The sequence below is a fragment of the Nylanderia fulva genome, unplaced genomic scaffold (genome assembly GCF_048542155.1).
Source record: "Nylanderia fulva isolate GAGA-0341 unplaced genomic scaffold, ASM4854215v1 Scaffold830, whole genome shotgun sequence".
In the NCBI taxonomy this organism is placed as follows: Eukaryota; Metazoa; Arthropoda; class Insecta; order Hymenoptera; family Formicidae; genus Nylanderia; species Nylanderia fulva.
The window spans coordinates 1-18,816 of NW_028190951.1; the positions used below are offsets into that span (position 1 = coordinate 1).

At 29.2% G+C, this 18,816-nt stretch overlaps 2 protein-coding genes and 1 pseudogene across 3 annotated transcripts; 2 read left to right on the forward strand and 1 right to left on the reverse strand.

Moving 5' to 3' along the window:
* The first annotated feature begins 236 nt into the window (after positions 1 to 236).
* Positions 237 to 11,756, forward strand: LOC146719861 (thioredoxin domain-containing protein 11-like; annotated as a pseudogene). The gene is made up of 10 exons (XR_014926327.1): positions 237 to 609; positions 2,227 to 2,435; positions 2,512 to 2,743; positions 2,995 to 3,200; positions 3,274 to 3,471; positions 3,635 to 4,068; positions 4,626 to 4,944; positions 5,318 to 5,554; positions 9,257 to 9,450; positions 11,143 to 11,756. The product of XR_014926327.1 is annotated as a thioredoxin domain-containing protein 11-like (transcript).
* Positions 5,963 to 8,491, reverse strand: LOC146719862 (uncharacterized). The gene is made up of 2 exons (XM_085489439.1): positions 6,537 to 8,491; positions 5,963 to 6,196 (listed from the first exon to the last, which is right to left on the reverse strand). Exon 1 carries the CDS (start codon positions 8,273 to 8,275, stop codon positions 6,539 to 6,541), a length of 1,737 nt encoding a protein of 578 aa, XP_085345565.1. The 5' UTR covers positions 8,276 to 8,491; the 3' UTR covers positions 5,963 to 6,196; positions 6,537 to 6,538.
* Positions 11,757 to 13,910: 2,154 nt separating the features above from the next.
* Positions 13,911 to 17,847, forward strand: LOC114929590 (Tyrosyl-tRNA synthetase). The gene is made up of 8 exons (XM_029301167.2): positions 13,911 to 13,994; positions 14,415 to 14,820; positions 15,339 to 15,601; positions 15,684 to 15,899; positions 16,022 to 16,216; positions 16,774 to 17,041; positions 17,225 to 17,366; positions 17,496 to 17,847. Exons 2-8 carry the CDS (start codon positions 14,447 to 14,449, stop codon positions 17,607 to 17,609), a joined length of 1,572 nt encoding a protein of 523 aa, XP_029157000.1. The 5' UTR covers positions 13,911 to 13,994; positions 14,415 to 14,446; the 3' UTR covers positions 17,610 to 17,847.
* Positions 17,848 to 18,816: the final 969 nt, after the last annotated feature.

Below are 18,816 nucleotides of genomic sequence, written 5' to 3' on the forward strand. Positions count from 1 at the left end.
TTATAATTATTAAAAACCCAAGAAATTTGATATATTATGCTATATTATTAATTCCTGTAAACATATTACACATCTTGTACATAATTTTATGTACAGTAAGAACACATGCTTCTTATTTCGCGAAGTAAAGGAAACATCGATGTTATTTTTTAATAATCGATTGTTACTCGATGTATCGATCAGCAAAAACATCGATTAAAATAATCGATGTTGTAATAAAAAGCATCGATTTCTAAACATCGAGTGAACATTGCCCTCCACTACTGCCGACCCTTAATAAAGAAGAAAAAATAACCTCTTGAACGAAAAAGAAAAGCGACAAAAACTTAAACCAGCGAAAGAGATGTATGCGAATGTCTGTGAACGCCGTGGTGAACAGGCGATGGATGGACGGATGACGTTCAGCGAGGAACGTGAGACAGCCCTGCCGAGAAATGCCGATAACCCATCACACCAGATTTCGTCAACATCTACGTCCGAGTCAACGAATAACGACGTCAAAGAAAGACTGGCGATAGAGGAGCGACTGGCTGCTAAAATGTTTTCCTATGAAATTGTTTGCTTCTTCCTCGCGATTACTTTTGCTGCCATGGCTGCTCTACATAGCTCGTGAGTTGTTCATTTAATTTTCATATAAATTTATATATATATGTATATATTTACTTTTTATTGTATTTATAGATTCGACCTTAAGTTTGTAGCGTCACAGACTGAATATCCTTGCTTACTAAACCGTTATATTATTCTAGATATTTCTTAATTTGAAAATTTTTTAAATTTCTTATTTTAAAAATTTTATTTTAATTTTTTTTAATTTAAAACATTTTTTATATTTTTATTTTTTTATCGTGTTGTTTCCTTCAATCTTTCTTTTTCTCTCTCAAAACAACGTATGCTAAAAACTTATATTACATACATATTGTATCACCACACTTAGATCATATAATAAAATGTGGTATTAAAAAAATGAATATAAAGATTCATAATAAAACTAAAAATTATATAACCAATTTTTAACATATGTTTCATTTATATAATTTATATAATTGAGTGATACAATATCCTTGCACTGTGAACCACTATATATTACTTTAGATTTCTTAATTTGAAAATTTTTTAAATATTTTCTTAATTAAAAAAATTTTTTAGTTTTATTATTTTTTTTCGTGTTGTTTTTTTCAATCTCTCTTTTTTCTCTTTCAAAACAATGTGTACTAAAAATTGATATTACATACGTACTGTATCATCACACTTAGGTTATAATACAATGAGTATTAAAATAATATAAAGATCCATAAAAATTTTATAATCAATCTTTAACATATGTTTCATTTATATTTATAGGATCATAATTGAGTGATACAATATAAGGATATAGAGAGCTTTCTAGCAAGAAACATATGTAGGATGCTTTCCAGCTATAACACAAGCCAACACAATTTATACACAGCTGAAATGCTGTATTTGATTGTGTTGTCGTTTTATGTCATTTCATGAATATCAATTTTTTTATCATTACAGAGCACAATTTTTTAAATTAACAATATTCTGGTAGGGGAGATAAACTTAAAAAAGCAACTATAAAGTGACTATTCTCTAGTAGTAAAAAGTAGAAAAACTAGTAATTTTTTTTACTCTATCATCAGAGAGCATGATAGTCTCATTAGATAATTTTTTCTAAATTTAAAAAGCCTTCTTTTAATTTTTTTTTAATTTACCTCCACAATGTGTATTTAGGTAGCAAGTGTATGTCATTTTTTACGTCGAATGACGTCATTAAACGGTATATTTAACGATAAAATGACAGTAAATTTAACAGTAAAAACGTCATTTTGACGTTTAACTTTAGAGGACGGGCGTATTTTTTCGTAAACTTTGTAATTTGAAGTAAGAACTTTTATATCTTTATTATAGTGTTGTACTATAAAAAAATAAGCGACCCTTATAGAACCAAAATATTGGCTTCTTGTCCTCTAAAGGTTAATGATGTCAATTTGTTATTTGAGTGTGTTCTGTTGTTGGAAAGTATTTATGGATATAATTGAACATGGATATGATTAACATTATAAAAAAACTTTTTTGGAACTTTTTTTAAAGATTTTTTAAATTTATGTGATAGCTAATTGTACTTCTTTTTTTTTGGTTGAAAGCTCTCGCAATAAATTATGTCTATATCTGTAATCAGCTTAATTGTTTTGTACTTGTTTATTATCATGAATTTTGTAGACCTCCCAAAATTTCCAAACCTCCTATAGCGAAACCTTTCTTCGCTCAGAGCTCCATAGTATTGGATTTCTATAAGGTCATTTAGATGCAATGATCGAAAGAATAACGCAGGCGGATTTTAGTTTGTTATGTATTACGCTCCTTGGGATGCGGAAAGCCAGGCTCTTCGTAAAGAATTTGAAAGCGTTGCTCGGTTTTATCATCCACAGGTATACGAGATTTGTAATATTATCTTACTCGCATTTTTTTACATATTGATTAATGCTTGCATTGTATCGTTTTTAGATATTCTTTGCAGCTATTAATTGTTGGCATCCTGATTCAGAATGTAGAGCACAATATAATAAAATTCATGGGCTATCCAGTGCTGATGCTGTATCCGGCCAGAGAATCTGGTATCAATTACAGAGGAATTCGCACAGCACCATACATGATTCATTTTCTAGATGCGCTTATGAATCCTATTGTCAGAATAACACATAAGGAACAACTAACAGAATTATTGATTGCCAATGATGTAAGTGTAATTTATAAATTAAAAAATTAAGTAAATTAAGTAGAAATTAAAAAAGATTATAACAGACTTTGTCTCATAATAGATGTTAAATACGTTTAAGAAAAAAATAATTTTGTTTAAAAACGAAACTTGTTTTTTTTTTTTTATAAAAAAACTATATTTTGTGGAAACAATATTTATTTTCTATTTACATCTCTAATAACAGTGTATTTTGTATCAATGATTATTAATAATTTACTAAAAATTTACAGGCAGTGGTTATAGGATATTTTAATTTTACAAGGTTGGATAAAACTCCTGGATATCGAGAGTTTTATAAAGCTGCAATACGATCACTGGAAAGAGATCCTAACAGAGAATTGGTATTTGCTGTAGTAACTAGTGCATCATCCAGTAAATTGCATTACGGAGTCTATAAGTTTCCATCAGCAAATTACTCATGTGGAATGAATCTTTAGTAAGTGTATAATATTTATATGTGAATTTTATACTTACTTTATGTAATACTTAGTCTTTATGAAACTATTCAGAGCTATCCAGAAAACAATGAATGGACGTGTGAGAATATTCTCAGTTGGATTAGCAGTTCTATTCATCAACCATCCCTTGGTTAACAACCTCCTGGTGCCAAAGCCCTTACTTTCGCACCTTATTTACACGAAGGACCTGTCTTATTTCTTTTTACACCACGGAATCCACTTCATACAGAAAATTATATTTACAATCTAGTGCGCATTAAAATTATTCCATAATTTATAAACATTTACTAATATAAAAAAATTACAATTGATTTGTATGATTTTTTTTAACTTTATTGCATATTTATGAAATGCATGAAATTAAGATTTAATTAAGGTGTTCAAGTTATATCGAAATATTTTTGTTCTTTAGATAAGAGAACTTGGCTTACAGTATTACAACTGTGCAGATAATATGCTAGTGAAGGATATAATCGATCGTTTGGAAATGAAACGAAGTACAGCAATGATCCGTCACTTTTCTAGAAATCAAGAATGTGCCCAACTCCTGAACAAGACCAATATTTGTACTGAACAAATAAAAGAATCCATTACTACCACATCAATTCAGCGATGGATTAATAATAGTTGTTGTGCAAATGTGGCGATGAATAAATGCGACATCTTGTGCAAGACGAAGGCGATGAATTCATTAGAAAAAGAGATCTATAGAGCTAAAAAGTATGATGATGTTTGCAAAGATACTGACGTATTCACATCTCCTATGATTGGACAACATGAAGAGCAGATACACAATTATAACAAGAATTCCAAGATAAAATTAGAGGAAAAGTCAAATTTAAACAGGTAACATTAATTATATATATGGACAAATTTTTATATACAAGCTATGCGAAAAGTCCCGGAACGGTTTAATATTTCGGAAAGGAAGTATTTTACGAACAAATATTTTAGATCAAAAATTGTAGTGTTTAAAAGTACCCATTTAATGGTTTGATCTTACCATAGATGGTATAGCCAAGGTCATATTAAGATCCATATTATTAAAATGGAATTACCATATTTTTTTATATAAATCGATTTCTCACAATATTCTACATATAAAGATATAAGGATAGAATGATCAAAAATTAAATAGTTTACGAGATATTTTATATTTTAATTTAACACAATTTTACATAAAGTATGAAATACATATTTTGTAAAGTATTCATTTTCTAATCTTACCTTAATACTTTTATGATACAAATTAATGAGAATTAATTGGTTTAAAGAAAACATAATTGATTTAAAAAAAGTATATAATTGTAACTAATAGCTACATACTAAACTATTAGCTACATACATCTAAAAAATATTTTACATATATATAAAAAAATGAAATGTATATATATTGTTTTAAGGGTACATACAGATATGAAGTATAAAACATCATTATTAAATGAAGAAACCGATTCACGATCTGCAAGCATTATAAGAAGAAATTTTTTAAAAGAAAGTTGCAAAAGATGGTTAGCCGGAAACGATTATTATCCAACATTATTTCCGCAGGATTCTTCAAGGAAATTTAATATCAGTTTAAAAGAATTGGTTTGCAAAACCAACAAGACATTAGCTTTAATAGCTATTGACAGTTTACATTATTCCCATTTTGCGGAACATCTTGGGATTGATCTCTCAAGGCGAAAAAATAAAACTACCGTTGTGATCTTAGATGCCGCAGTAAGTTTTAAAAGACGAGATAAAAAGATATTTTAAGGCTCCTAGCTCCTTGCCGCTGCCATGTTAGATTGATGTCAGAGGCGAGAAAGGACACGCTGAAATTCTTAGATGTCATTTTTAAAAGTGAAAAGATTTTGATGAAAAACTACTTCAAATGGCTTTATCACATTTTCAAAATATTCGAAAATTATTAACTGACGTTACAATTCCAACATGATCGGTGAGGAGCCAAGAGTTTTAATAATACATTTTAACATAATAATAAGTATGCTTTGAAGCATCATAAATTTTGATAGTTTAAAATTAGTTCCGTTCAAATTTCGAAATTTTCTTGATTTTTTTCAAATTACATGTGGCATTTTTGTCATTGCAGCTAGAAAGTCAGTACGTCATGCATCATAATTTCAGCGAATACACTCTCGTCAATTTCATAAACAGTTATACGCAAGGTTTGCTAGAGCGAACATTACGTTCGAACAATCCACAGCGCAACGAGACGCAAAAATTGAATGAAAAAAACCACAATAATGAAGAGAATTCGCATTCACAAATTCATGTGCTAGAACTAACAACGAAAACATTTTTGGACATAATTTTGGATCCAACAAAGGTCAGTTATGCAATGCATTTATTACCCTTTATAATTAGCAATGATAATATAACATAGTGTACATTTTATTTTGAAATATCTGGAAATCATGGGATTTTAGAAAAAATATATCGGGCCAAAAAGGTTTCGAGGGACATTAATATCATGACCTAGAATTGTCTTTGAATTTTTTAAGATCATTTAAAGATTGATCTAATTTAAAAAAAAAATAGAATCAGCCTAATTTTTTTTATTTTTGATATATGAGCAAAAAGTGAATAGTTTAGAGATGTTGATGATTTAGAGATTTTTCATACTTTAATTTTGATAATTTACATAAACTATCAAATATATATATATATATATATATATATATATATATATATATATATATATTATCTTGCCAAATGTTCATTTTTCGTTAAGGGGTTAGGCCAGTCTAGAGTCCTCAAAAAAGGCCTAACTTTGACAATTTATTCTGGGAGTAAGGAAAAAGAAATGGAATTTCTCTCTTTCAGGCTTTATTAAACATGTATTTGAGTGTATAAAAAAATTTTTATTATGACATTTTGATACAAAATGGCGGCTACTGGGCCAATCTTCGGAATCACCTTTTTCAAGAGGGCCTCTACGGGCGACGGTGATTCTAGGAACTCGTGCTATCTGAAACAAAATAAAGAACGGGATTTTAATCTACATAAGATTTGCTAGTAAAGTACGTATGTTTTTAGCTTTACATCAATTTTTCGCAAAATGGCGGACTTGTAAAAAAAAGGTTCAATTTTTGACCGAAAAAATGAGCAGTAAATTGTTTATAAAAAAAAGTTGCAATGATAACAAAAAAATCGTACGTAGTTTACTAGATAACGTTACTGTGAAGCTACAGTTAAAATTTCAAGTGGATACGTGCGATAGTCTCCGAGTACCATCGTCGCCCGATTTGAAAAATGCAGTTTCAAGAAAAACGCGTTTAAAGTTTTACGTGCTGAAAATTTTGTTATACCTTCAGTCTGCAATGCCTGCGCCGTACATTTCACCTTCCATGGACACGTGGAACTCATCTTCTTCCTTTCTGGATGCCTTCTGTTCGATTCTAGATCTTCTTGCAGCATCTGAGAGCGAACGATCGGATAATTTGATGCGGTTTTGATCAGTCTCTTGACAGTAATTATAGCAGTTTGGTCCAATTTTGATGCCTATGTTCTGCATGACTCTCATGGCACTTGTGAGGCCATCATTATAAGTACCTGCAGCAATATATACAGCTGTGTCAAGTACATTTTTGCCACTGGATGTCACTTTTGGGGCCGTCGACCATACTGTAGCGTTGAAACTCTCATTACTGTTTTGAGTGAAGCCGCCTATGCAACGAGTGAGTAGGTCATCACTGGTTAATTTTTCATAAATTGGAGTTATAGTCTTGTACACTTCTTCATGTAAAGGTGGTTTATGTGTATATTCGTCCAAAGTTCCAGTGGCCTTGGCCCTTTGCCACGAGCACCACGAATTTTCTCCGCTCGGGCAGTGATCGTGCTTGGGCTTGGCATCTGTTGATAATTTGTGATCTAGCGTTGCGTAGATCGCAGTCCTCATTTTCTCTACAGAATCATGATTTCTGCGTATCGCTAGACCATAATAAATTGACAGTTCATCGACCAATTTGCCAGTTAGTTTACCTTTTCCGCCGAGGCCCTTTGTTTTCTTTTTTAAATTCCGGAGATGCGTACCCATGCGTTTCTGGACGTGATCGATACACTCTTTTTTCTGGACAATCGAATCTTCATAAGGTGATGAATTTACAATACCCGTATATGTCTTAGAGTCTCCATCTCCGATATAGCTAGTATATTTCAGGTTGTGTAAAGATTTAGAGCGCTGGAACATTTCGCAAACAGCATTGACTTCCATGAGGCCCGAAGAGCCCTCGTGGTTAGCTTGGCATTCGTCGGCATGGGTTTCCAACCATTCCTCGTAATTTGCTGTACCTTCCTTCGTTTTCCAAAATTCGCATGCTTTACAGTACTTACATTTTACCGAAACGTCCACAACTTTACCAGTCTTCCATCCAATTAGCGAGACGAATCCAAAAAGCGACGAGAATCCTCGTTTTCGCCATGATCCATCACCGGACACAGCTATTCCTCCGGAGTTACTCGATTCATCGGTTTTTTCTTTTTCCTCTTGAGCAGCTTTCTTCATACTTTGCTCACACATTATTTCTGCACCACTATGAATACATTTCACTAAAGAGTCATAAAATGAATGAAAAATCGGCCGTGGAAGATCCATGAATGCACAAAATTTTTGTATGCCGTGTAATCCCACTCCGATTAATCGCATTGCAAGAATGATTCTGCGATTAATTTCGTATGCTTTATCAATAAATGAACAGCTCGGAACAAAAACTTTATCGCATTCTTTACACGTAATCACAATCTTGAAACCCAAGCCACGATTTCCCGTTTCAGTAAATTCTACATCGGACTTACACTTTTTACAAACAACTACTTGAGAAATTGCTGTAAACACTGTCAAAAAGTCTATCATCCTGTATCCAACACTAGGATTCACTTCAATATCATCTGAATTATTTGCAGATAATTTCTTAGCAGACGTACCAACGTTCTCACTAGGCTGCTCCATTTCAAAGCGATTTAACGGACGCTGCCGCTTTGAAATGCTTGGTCCATCTGCTTTGGATTTCCGTCCTCTTTTGCACCGAATAAACTGGCTTCTTGTCATCACTCATATTGTTAACAATGATAGTTTATCAGTAAAAACCACTGTAGTCAATAAAATAAAATAATTCGTTAAAGCAGAAAAATTAACGAAAACAAAAAGAAGCGTTCACGCGTGGTGTCGTTTTTCAGCTGTCTGACTCACACACAAGCCCACACATACAGCTGTATTGATAAACAAACACTTCCTAACGACCTTTTGGGGAACAATTATTGGCCCCGTTAGTACATTAGTGCAAAGAGTAAGGTAAAAAGGGGACAAAAGGAAGCCCGCCGCGGCAAGTAGAAAATGCGCTCGTCGCCCGCTCCGAACGCTTCGACACTACAACGGATTGGACAGGGAAAAAATTGTTTTTTCACTATTCTACCAATTGAATAATGTTTTTAGGACCCTAGGGGGAATTTAAGCCAATAAAAAAAATTTCGATTTTTTGAAAATCCTAGACTGGCCTAACCCCTTAATCTTACTTGATTAATGAAAGGAATAATTTGGTATAAAAAAAACTCAATTATTTTTTGTAAACATGTAATTAGCAAGTAGCAGCTAATTTTTCTTTACATAAATTAATTTCTCTCATTTTGTGCATAAAAGTATAAAGATAACATCGAAAAATGAAAATTTTATGAGATACATCATAATTTATGTAAAATTATATTAAATTAAAGTATAAAATATCTCATTAATTATTCAGTTTTGGCTATATGACTCTTATAATTTTTTATATCGAATATTTCGAGAAATTGATATAAAAAAAATTAAGGTGATTCTACTTAAAAATAAAAAAAAAATAGATTGACCTAAAAATTATCTTGGAAAATGCTACCAAAGACAATTCTAGGTCACGATATTATGTCCCTCTCGAGACTACAACTTTTGCCTGTTACATTTTTTTAAATCCCGTGATTTCCAGATAATTGAATTTTCAAAATAAAAGTTAACACTGTACAATGATTTCAATGCATAATGCATTAATGTTTTTTATAGGACGTCGTTGTAATGTACTATTCTCCTTACTGTGGATTTTGTAGTGCTATATCATATGTATATTTAACAGTTGCATATTACTTATCCAATATGGATCATCTAATCTTTGTAAAGATTGATGGGGACAATAACGATTTACCATGGGAATACAGCATGAATCGCTTTCCGTCCATTTTATTTTTTCCTGCAAAAAGGTGCGTTAACTTTTGCCTTCAGCAATTTTTAGTTCTAAACTTTTTTGAATGTGATACTTTTATTATATTAAAAAAACTTGTATTTTATATTTTATTTATTTTACACTCTTCTGTTTTGTTTTTTCCTATTTTAATTATCAAAAACAATTTTTATTTATATATTTTTAATTTTATTAAGGGAATTCCTCAATTTTATTACCAATAAAATTACTATTTTCATATTTCTAGTCTCTTGTCGCATTAATTTGACATAATTAAAAATGCTTTTCCTTAATTGCAAAATGCGCATACATCAATAATCCTAAAAAGCTTCGGTTTTATATACAAAATAAAAAATAATTACGAAATTATTATCCTAAAATTGTCCTATTTTATTGATAAAACGATCATTTTTCTACACTCTTTTCTTTTTTACTGGTTGAATAGAATAATAAATACTTTTCCACGATTAAAGTACATATACAGGGTGTGCTATAGAAAATTGTTGAAACTAATCAGTTGTCATTTTTTAATACAAGCAATTATTGAGAAAATAAAAATTGTGTTGAAAAGAGAAAAGTCTACAGTTTTAATGGTTTTATAAATAAAATGTTTGTATACCAGTATATTTTATTGATAAAAAATAATGAAAAAAAGTGTTAATAACCACATAAAATCACATAAATTAATGATAAATATTTTCAACAGTGCCAGATTTAATAGCAGCTATTAAAATCGTCAATAACATTAAAAATGACATGATAGAAAAAGTTTTTATGAGGTTTCGTAAAAGAACAGAATTTTCTACAAATTCAAATGGTGCGCACTTCGAAAAGATTTATCATTAGTTTACATATGTGCTTATTAGCTTTTTTCATTACTTTTTTCATTATTTTTTATCAATAAAATAAACTGGTATACAAACATTTTATTTATATCCATTAAAAATTGTAAACTTTTCTCTTTTGCTACGGGACACCCTGTAGAAACAAAGCCGGAACTTACCAATTTTGTTATAAACAAAAAATTTACATTAAATTTTTTTTTTACTTTAATTGTGAAAAAGCATTTATTCTATTTAATTAATAAAAAGAAAAATGCGCAGAAAAATAAATGTTTTATTGCTAAACAGTGTTGTGCTTAGATAATTTAAAAATTAGCTAGATAAAGATGAGATAAAAATATGTAAATTTATCTTAGATAAGATAAAGATGATTTTGTTTTAAATATATTTAGATAAAATATAAAATTATATGGCGATTTATCTAGATAATTTTCTAGATAATAATTTTTAAGACTGCTTATGTAAACACAGTTATAAAAAAAAATGTAAATTATAAAAGGAATATAAAAATGTGTTCATATTTTTATTTATAAATTTTTATCGCTTACTGTTTAAGTTAGATTATTTAAATATTTTATGTGCTATGATTCTAAACCAAAATTATCTGAAAATTATTCTAGATAATTTAGTAAAGATAATACTTTTTTTCATGTAAGATGCAGATATAGATAATACATATTTTTATTATCTATAATAAAGAGATGACGCCAAAATTTCATCTAGATAATCATCTATATAATTTTATTTACATAACAGCAAACTCTGTCGCTAAAACAGACCGGCTTTAGGGCTAAGATCACCTTAATTATCATTATTTAAAAACAAGTTTTAATATATCTAATAATGTTTACTTTTGATTGAAATTTTAGGAAAGAGGACAGCACCGTATTTCCATTTTCCATTCCTATTACCATTCCAAATTTACTGAACTTTGTACTAGCGAACTTAAACGGCGATTCCCACGTCGAAGCTTTGATCAACGTCTGTCAAGCGGGAACCGGCGAAGCGCCGGATAAATGCATCACCAGGACACGACGATTGTGTTTAGATATTATCGAGCAACTTCTGCAGGATTACAGAAAGTTAAGGCGGCACTTGAATTTTTTGGATAAAAAAGTTGCGCGCAATAAACGTAAGATCATTCTTCTAAAATTAGAGCATATCAAGGATATTCATTTGATTTTGGGTTCTACCGTTGATCTTGATCGAAAGAGAGATCGAACGAAGGCGCAATTGATTAAGAGAAAGTTTCAAAAATACTATAGCGCTATTGGATCGTTAGAAAATGATAAGACGGAAAGCCGGCCTTTTGCTATTAAGGATGCCGCGCGTACGCCAACTGCTAAACATAAATTGATGAGAAGCGAATTGTGATATAGATTTTGCCTTGCAAATCTAGATATGTCTTTGCTATGATAAATATATATATGTATATATGTAATAATAGATATTAATATGAATAGATATTTTGGAATACTCTCGATATTTCAGTAATTAAATTGATATCAAATTATAAATAAAGATAGACTTTTTTAACTTGACTATCATTTCTTATTAATATAAAAGAGGAAAAAATTTGTTAATGAAAACATAATTAGAACCAGTAATTTTACAATCAACTTTATGTAATAAAATCATGAAAAAGGATGTATAAAGTTCTTGTAAATAAGATTGAATATAAGAGTGTGTCAGTAAATATTACCAAATTAAAAAATACGATTAACTGTTTAATTTAAGATCCTAGCATATATTTCATTAAATATAAAATATGCAGGATAATTTTTTTAAATGCAAAACTTTTAATTGTATAAATATTTTCAAAGATAAAATTCTTACATATATGCAAAGTAAACACATCTAATATATTTTCCAATTCTAGTCACAGCAAAATTAAAAATTTATAGTCTAAGCATTTAGATTTCCTTATATATTTAAATTATATTAATTAATTGATTATAATAAAAATATTAAAATATTGAATGTTATCAAAAAATATTTGAAATTAATAAAATATAAGTATAATGACTAATATAAGATTTGAATTTAATTATCCAAAAATAACCAAGTCCAATCCAAGTAGTAAATTATTTTGATATCAAATGATATGCATTTGTTATTTGAGAAGTCGAGAGCAAATCTTGTTAAATACCTGCTATAAATTGTCAACAAAATAGCTATGTACTTTGATATGGGAGCTGTTATTACTAATTAGATTGATATTTAAACATTTTTAATATATTTGAGCCTGTCATTTAATTCTATCTATTTAAAGCCAATGTTTAATTAGATTATTAGATAATTTAATTAAAAAGTTTAATTCTTACATAATAAATTATATTTAAAGTTTTATAAATTATTATGTAATTACTTTTACAACTTATTTTATAAATTATTTAATTAAGTCGAATTCAATTGTTTGCTATAATGTATATAATGATATTATATTTTACAAAATAATATAAATTAATGTAAATAAAATTAACATATATTCAAATTTATAAGAATATATACATATATAATTATTTATTTTATATAATAAGATAAAAAAATGTGTACATAAATAAAAGTAAATCTTTAAAAGCATAATCTTTATTTCGAAAAATTGTTAAGATTATTTATTATATATTCACTTTATTCATCCGTTGCTAATAGGTATCAGATAATAGAAAATTTCAGATATACTTTATAGAAGATAACAAAAACAAAAAACAATTTGCATTAAAAAAAACAATTTATATTGAAAATAAAATTAAATAAAATAATTAAAAATAATAAAATAAATAAAAAAATATATATATACATATATAAAATATATATAAATATATTAATAAAAATATAAATAAATATACATATAACTAAATATAAATATTAATAAATATATATATGAGAAATTGAGAAACATCTGTTTTAAATTGTAACGAAAACTAATGGTAGTATGAAGAACCTGCCTGCGTTTTTAATGTATTATTTTAAGGTATTATTTTTTATTATAGGATTTTTAAGGACATTTTCTAATTATATATATTATTGTAAAATTGAAAAAATTGTAACTAACTAAATAACAAATTATTTTTGTACCCCATAGTTCTCACTTGATACGGACCAAAATCAATGATCGAAACGTCGTGATCTACATTCTTACAATCTTGCTAGTTTGGTCGTTAAATAATAAATAAAGAAGATTAATAAATATGAATATAAATATGATGTTTTTTAAATCGGCCAACAGAACCAAAGCACGAAAAATTAATTATTCGGAATTATATCTCTTGGTTTGAGATCACTAAGTTCCATATATAAATTAATCTCGAAACTTACATATAGAGAAATAGGCGCGAAAAATATAGGTCCGAAAAGCCGCTGAAGCGGGAATTGAACTCGCGTCTTTCACTTTCCGGGCGACTGCTCTTACCAACTAAGCTATTCAGACCCTTTCGATCCTATATTTTTCATTTGCCTTTTAGTAGATGTTAGTAAATTCTTTCTGATTAATAAATATATTAATACTGTGGCTCATGTATATTCATTCCACAGACTTCTATAGAAGTCTGTGATTCATTCATAATGACGACACGTGATCAGCTGCCATATTGTCAGATTTTTCACGCATGCGCACTGGAATTTTATACCCTGATTTTCGACTACTATTTGATCATTTGATGCTACTTGTTAAATGTCCACGTTGCTTTCGCTGCCCGGCTAGCTATTCGTGATATTTTAGGTTACTTCACGCAATTTAAATTTTAAAATAAATTTTTTGTATCAAGAAATATTGGTTTAATTGATTGTTACTTTTTGAAAATTTTCTCATAACATTTTTATAACATTTTTCATATATGTATCTATTAAAACATGTAACAAAAAAGTGTTTTATATAAATTAAATATTAATAAAAAAATATAATTTACAGAATTTATGCATGCAATATAATATACAATGTGCTGACTTAATGTATTTTTGTTAGAAATACAGTAAAAATAATTATAAATATATGCATGTATGTAACATATGTGTGTATATATATCCTGTTTTTGCATTTAAAACTTCAGAAAATGATGCAATTATGATTATTGAAACAATCTACTTGCAACAATAATTAATTTACAAGTTGTTAATACATATTTAAAATAATGTTGTTTAGGAAACTGTGAAGATCTATAAAAAGGAGCAAAAATGACCTTGACATGGATTGAGAAGTATAAACTCATTACTAGAAATCTTGGAGAATGGTTGGGAGATGAAAAACTGAAAAGTATCCTGAAGGAACGTGATCTCAAATTGTATTGGGGTACAGCTACAACTGGGAGGCCTCACATCGGCTACTTTGCACCTATGTTCAAGATAGCTGACTTTCTACGAGCTAGAGTAGAGGTGACAATTCTCTTCGCCGATCTTCATGCATATTTGGATAACATGAAAGCACCCTGGGAACTTTTGGAGCTACGTACTCAATATTATGAAGCTGTAATCAAGGCAATGTTGAAGTCCATCGATGTTCCGTTAGACAAATTAAAGTTTGCCAAAGGCACGGATTATCAGTTGTCAAAGTAAGTTGGCCAATTGTACCAAGACTCCTTGTACTTTGTTATACAATTATCTGTTTTTTTTATACCATTCGATTTCAGTCGATTGGTCCCATTATTCCATGCAAAGAAGTATTAAAGTCTGAAGTACCGAAAACTGAATATTTTACAAGATATTTTATATTTTATGTAAAAAAGTTGATAACTTTAAACCTTTATAACTCAAAAAGTACTCCATAAAAAATATTATAAGATTTTGGAAAGTACTTGAAATAACCGACAAGAATATGCAATGAAAAATAGGTAGTTCCATTTAAGAAATTGAAGATGGTCTTCACATGACCTTCAAATGGCTATTCAAGATCAAATCAATGGCACGATCTTATGTCCTCAAAACCCTACAACTTTTGTTTAAAACATTTTTTCGTATCTAAAGCCATTTCCAAGATAAAGAGCTCGGGTCAGACTTTTGAGACACCCTGTAATACATCTTTCTAAAGTGATATTGTTAATAAACTAAAATTATTATATTTTTTTTCAAGGGAATATACATTAGATGTTTATCGTTTGAGCTCGCTTGTGACAGAGCATGATGCAAAGAAAGCTGGTGCAGAAGTTGTCAAGCAGATCTCTAATCCTCTACTATCCGGTCTTCTTTATCCAGGATTACAAGCACTTGATGAGCACCATTTGAAGGTAGACGCGCAATTTGGTGGCGTGGATCAGAGAAAAATTTTCACTTTTTCGGAAAAATATCTGCCTATGATGGGATACGAAAAATGTATCCATTTGATGAATCCAATGAGTCAGTATTAATCGGGAAAAAAATGAACAAGAACTTCTTCATATTGTTTTAAATATATTGTTATTTTCATATTTCTTTCCAGTTCCCGGTTTGGCAGGTGCGAAAATGTCTTCGTCCGAAGAAGATTCCAAGATTGATCTGTTGGACAATGCTGCGACGGTGAAGAAAAAGTTAAAGAAAGCGTTTTGCGAACCTGGAAATGTTACAGACAATGGGGTCTTAGCATTTTCCAAACACGTTATATTCCCATTATTTAAAGATGATGATATTTTCAATGTACCAAGAACTGCAGAATTTGGTATGTAATTTTTATTTTGTCATGCTGCTTGAGGCTGTTTTAATTTTTAATTTATTTTTAAAAAATGATAAAATTAACAAAAAAAAAAGAATAAAATTTAATATTATCTGTAATTTTTTCAGGTGGCAATGTGTCCTTTTCAAAGTATGAGGATTTGGAAGCCGCCTTTGTGAAGCAGGAGATACATCCTGGTGATTTGAAAAATGCTGTAGAAATATACATCAACAAACTCCTGGATCCAATAAGAAAGGAATTCGAAGCAAACTCAAAGTTAAAATTACTTGCAAGCAAAGCATATCCTCCATTAAAAAAACAAAGTAATTTAATTTTGTTATGTGTATTTTATGACAAAAATTGTTTTTGACAGCATATATATATATATATAGGGTGTCCTATTTTAATCAATCACCCTCAAAAATTTTCATTTTTGATTATACAACAAAATGTTTTAAACAAAAAGGGTGCCTCTTAAGGTCATTTAAAGGTCATTTATATTTTTTAAATTGAACTACTATATTTTTTTTATATAAATCGATTCCTTGTAATTTTTTACATAAAAAGTTGTAAGGATAAGATGACAAAAAAGTAAATAATTTTATTTTTAAAAAATATGGTAAAATTAACTCCATAAGTAACTCCATATTTGACGTGTCCTTTAGAAAACAGTCGATAATGTTATTTTCCATTCCCTCTTAAATCAAACCACTTTTATTTGAAGCATTTTGTTGTACAATTAAAAATAAAAAGTTTATAGGCATGATCAATTAAAATGAAACACCCTGTATATGATTAGTTTCAAATATATTATATAATAATAATATATAGTATTGCTAATAACTAATTGCAATCTTTGGTCATTATTTGATTTATTTAGAAGTTGTAGAGGTAGAAATTACTCCTGCGAGATTGGATATCCGGGTGGGCAAAATAGTCGAAGTTAAAAAGCATCCAGATGCGGACTCACTCTACATTGAGAAAATAGATTTAGGCGAATCAAATGGTCCACGTACCATAGTCAGTGGATTAGTTAACTTTGTACCTTTGAATGAGATGGAAAACAGAATGGTGGTGATCCTTGCCAACTTAAAACCAGCGAATCTCAGGGGAATTTCATCACATGGAATGGTTCTCTGTGCTTCAGTGTAAATATTCTATTATGTAGATAATATTTTTTAATGCACTTTTCATACATATATTTATTGTACAAGAAATTATATAATTTTATAAAAAAATGTAATAATTTTATATTGTTATTAATTACAAATTAAGATAGAAAAAGTATTACGATGACTAAAATATAATTCAATATTATATTTTATATATAGTGAGGAACCAACAAGGCAAGTAGAGCCTTTGAGACCTCCTGCAGACAGTATGCCTGGTGATAAAATTATTATCGAGGGATATAAAGATGGGACAGCGGATGATGTGTTAAATCCAAAGAAGAAAGTGTGGGAAAAGCTGCAGGTACATACATATGTTGATTATTTAATGTGCTAGACATCTTATTGAATCTTTGCATTATATGCATTTCTTAATTTAATTAAGAAATTAAGATAAAAATGCATTTTATAGTAAAATACGATATGTTATTAGGTTGATCTTGTGGTAAATGGAGATGGTGTAGCCTCTTGGAATGGAAACCCACTGCTCACTTTGACGGGTGGCAAAATAATAAGTGATACTCTCAGAAATGTTCCGATTAAATAATGAAGTTATAATTAGCTTTATTTTTCATTACATCAATTAGCTAGAAATCTGTTAGTTTTGATCATGAAATGTTTCGCTTTTTATATTTTTCTAGCACTTAATAGGCGTACACACTTTAATACACACAAAAGTAGAATTATAAAAGTTTGATCAACAATAATTTATATATGTATAATATATATACAATATGTAAAATAAATAAATGCAACCTTATAATTATTAATAATATCTAATAAGATATACTGGATAACACAATTTTATCATTTAATGTAAAAAAATGTAATTTCAAATAAAGAAGTATTGTTGCTGCAATTTATATAAAATGTTGCCTAATTAAACCATAAGTTATTTAAATATAATCAAATTTCAAAGTGATAAATATAAGGCCAACTTATCGAGCTGAATATTCGAGATGTTCAGTCAACTACCATTTATTACATGTATAAATTATAAAACTACAGTCATTATATTAAAACTAACGCAAATTACAATCATTCTATAAACGTTTCGACCGCACGCGGTCTTCTTCAGTATAATTATTGAAATATAAATTCTTACAATTCACATAATATCGAAATTTAATTATAGTTATTCAGAATCAAGAGTTTTTGAGTAATTAACGCGTGTTTCAATCCGTCCTGTCCAACAATGTTCGCCTCGATATGATCCCTGATTTTGTTCAGATCTCGGATAGTTTCATCGTTAATATGCGAGAAATTAACCCGTTCCGTAGGCGCTGCGATTTATAAAAAATTACCGATCAACGCATGTCCAAATTATAATATGTATCCCCTACAATTGGTAGTATGCTTACCTATCATCGTTCTTCTTGATAATTTTGCTACTTATTAACAGTTATTAAGGATGACACATAACAAACCAACAATACAGAAAGACAGCTCATTTTAAACTCTACTTGATCGGAGAGCGTGCGTGTTTATATATGATCTAATATCTATGTTTTACTCGTTAATGTCCTATTTGTCCTATTATTATTTCTTGTTCGCTAATATATCCAAAATATCAAAATACGACTCGCTAAGTAACTCAGTATCTTTGTTTAAATTTAGTCCATTTTTTTGTTCCTTGATATGTAGCATCTCAGAAATGAGTCTTTTATAATAATTATTTTCGTTGTCCATGATCTTAACATTGTCCCAATTAAAAGTATGATGTTCATTTATTATGTGTTCAGAAATTACTGAAT

Bases quoted from the DNA above. Each gene is read 5' to 3' on its own strand.
- LOC146719862 (XM_085489439.1), bottom strand. From the start codon at position 8,275: ATGACAAGAAGCCAGTTTATTCGGTGCAAAAGAGGACGGAAATCCAAA.
- LOC114929590 (XM_029301167.2), top strand. From the start codon at position 14,447: ATGACCTTGACATGGATTGAGAAGTATAAACTCATTACTAGAAATCTT. The intron at 16,217-16,773 runs GTAATTTAATTT...TGATTTATTTAG, and splicing joins TCCTCCATTAAAAAAACAAA to AAGTTGTAGAGGTAGAAATT. The intron at 17,042-17,224 runs GTAAATATTCTA...TTTTATATATAG, and splicing joins ATGGTTCTCTGTGCTTCAGT to TGAGGAACCAACAAGGCAAG.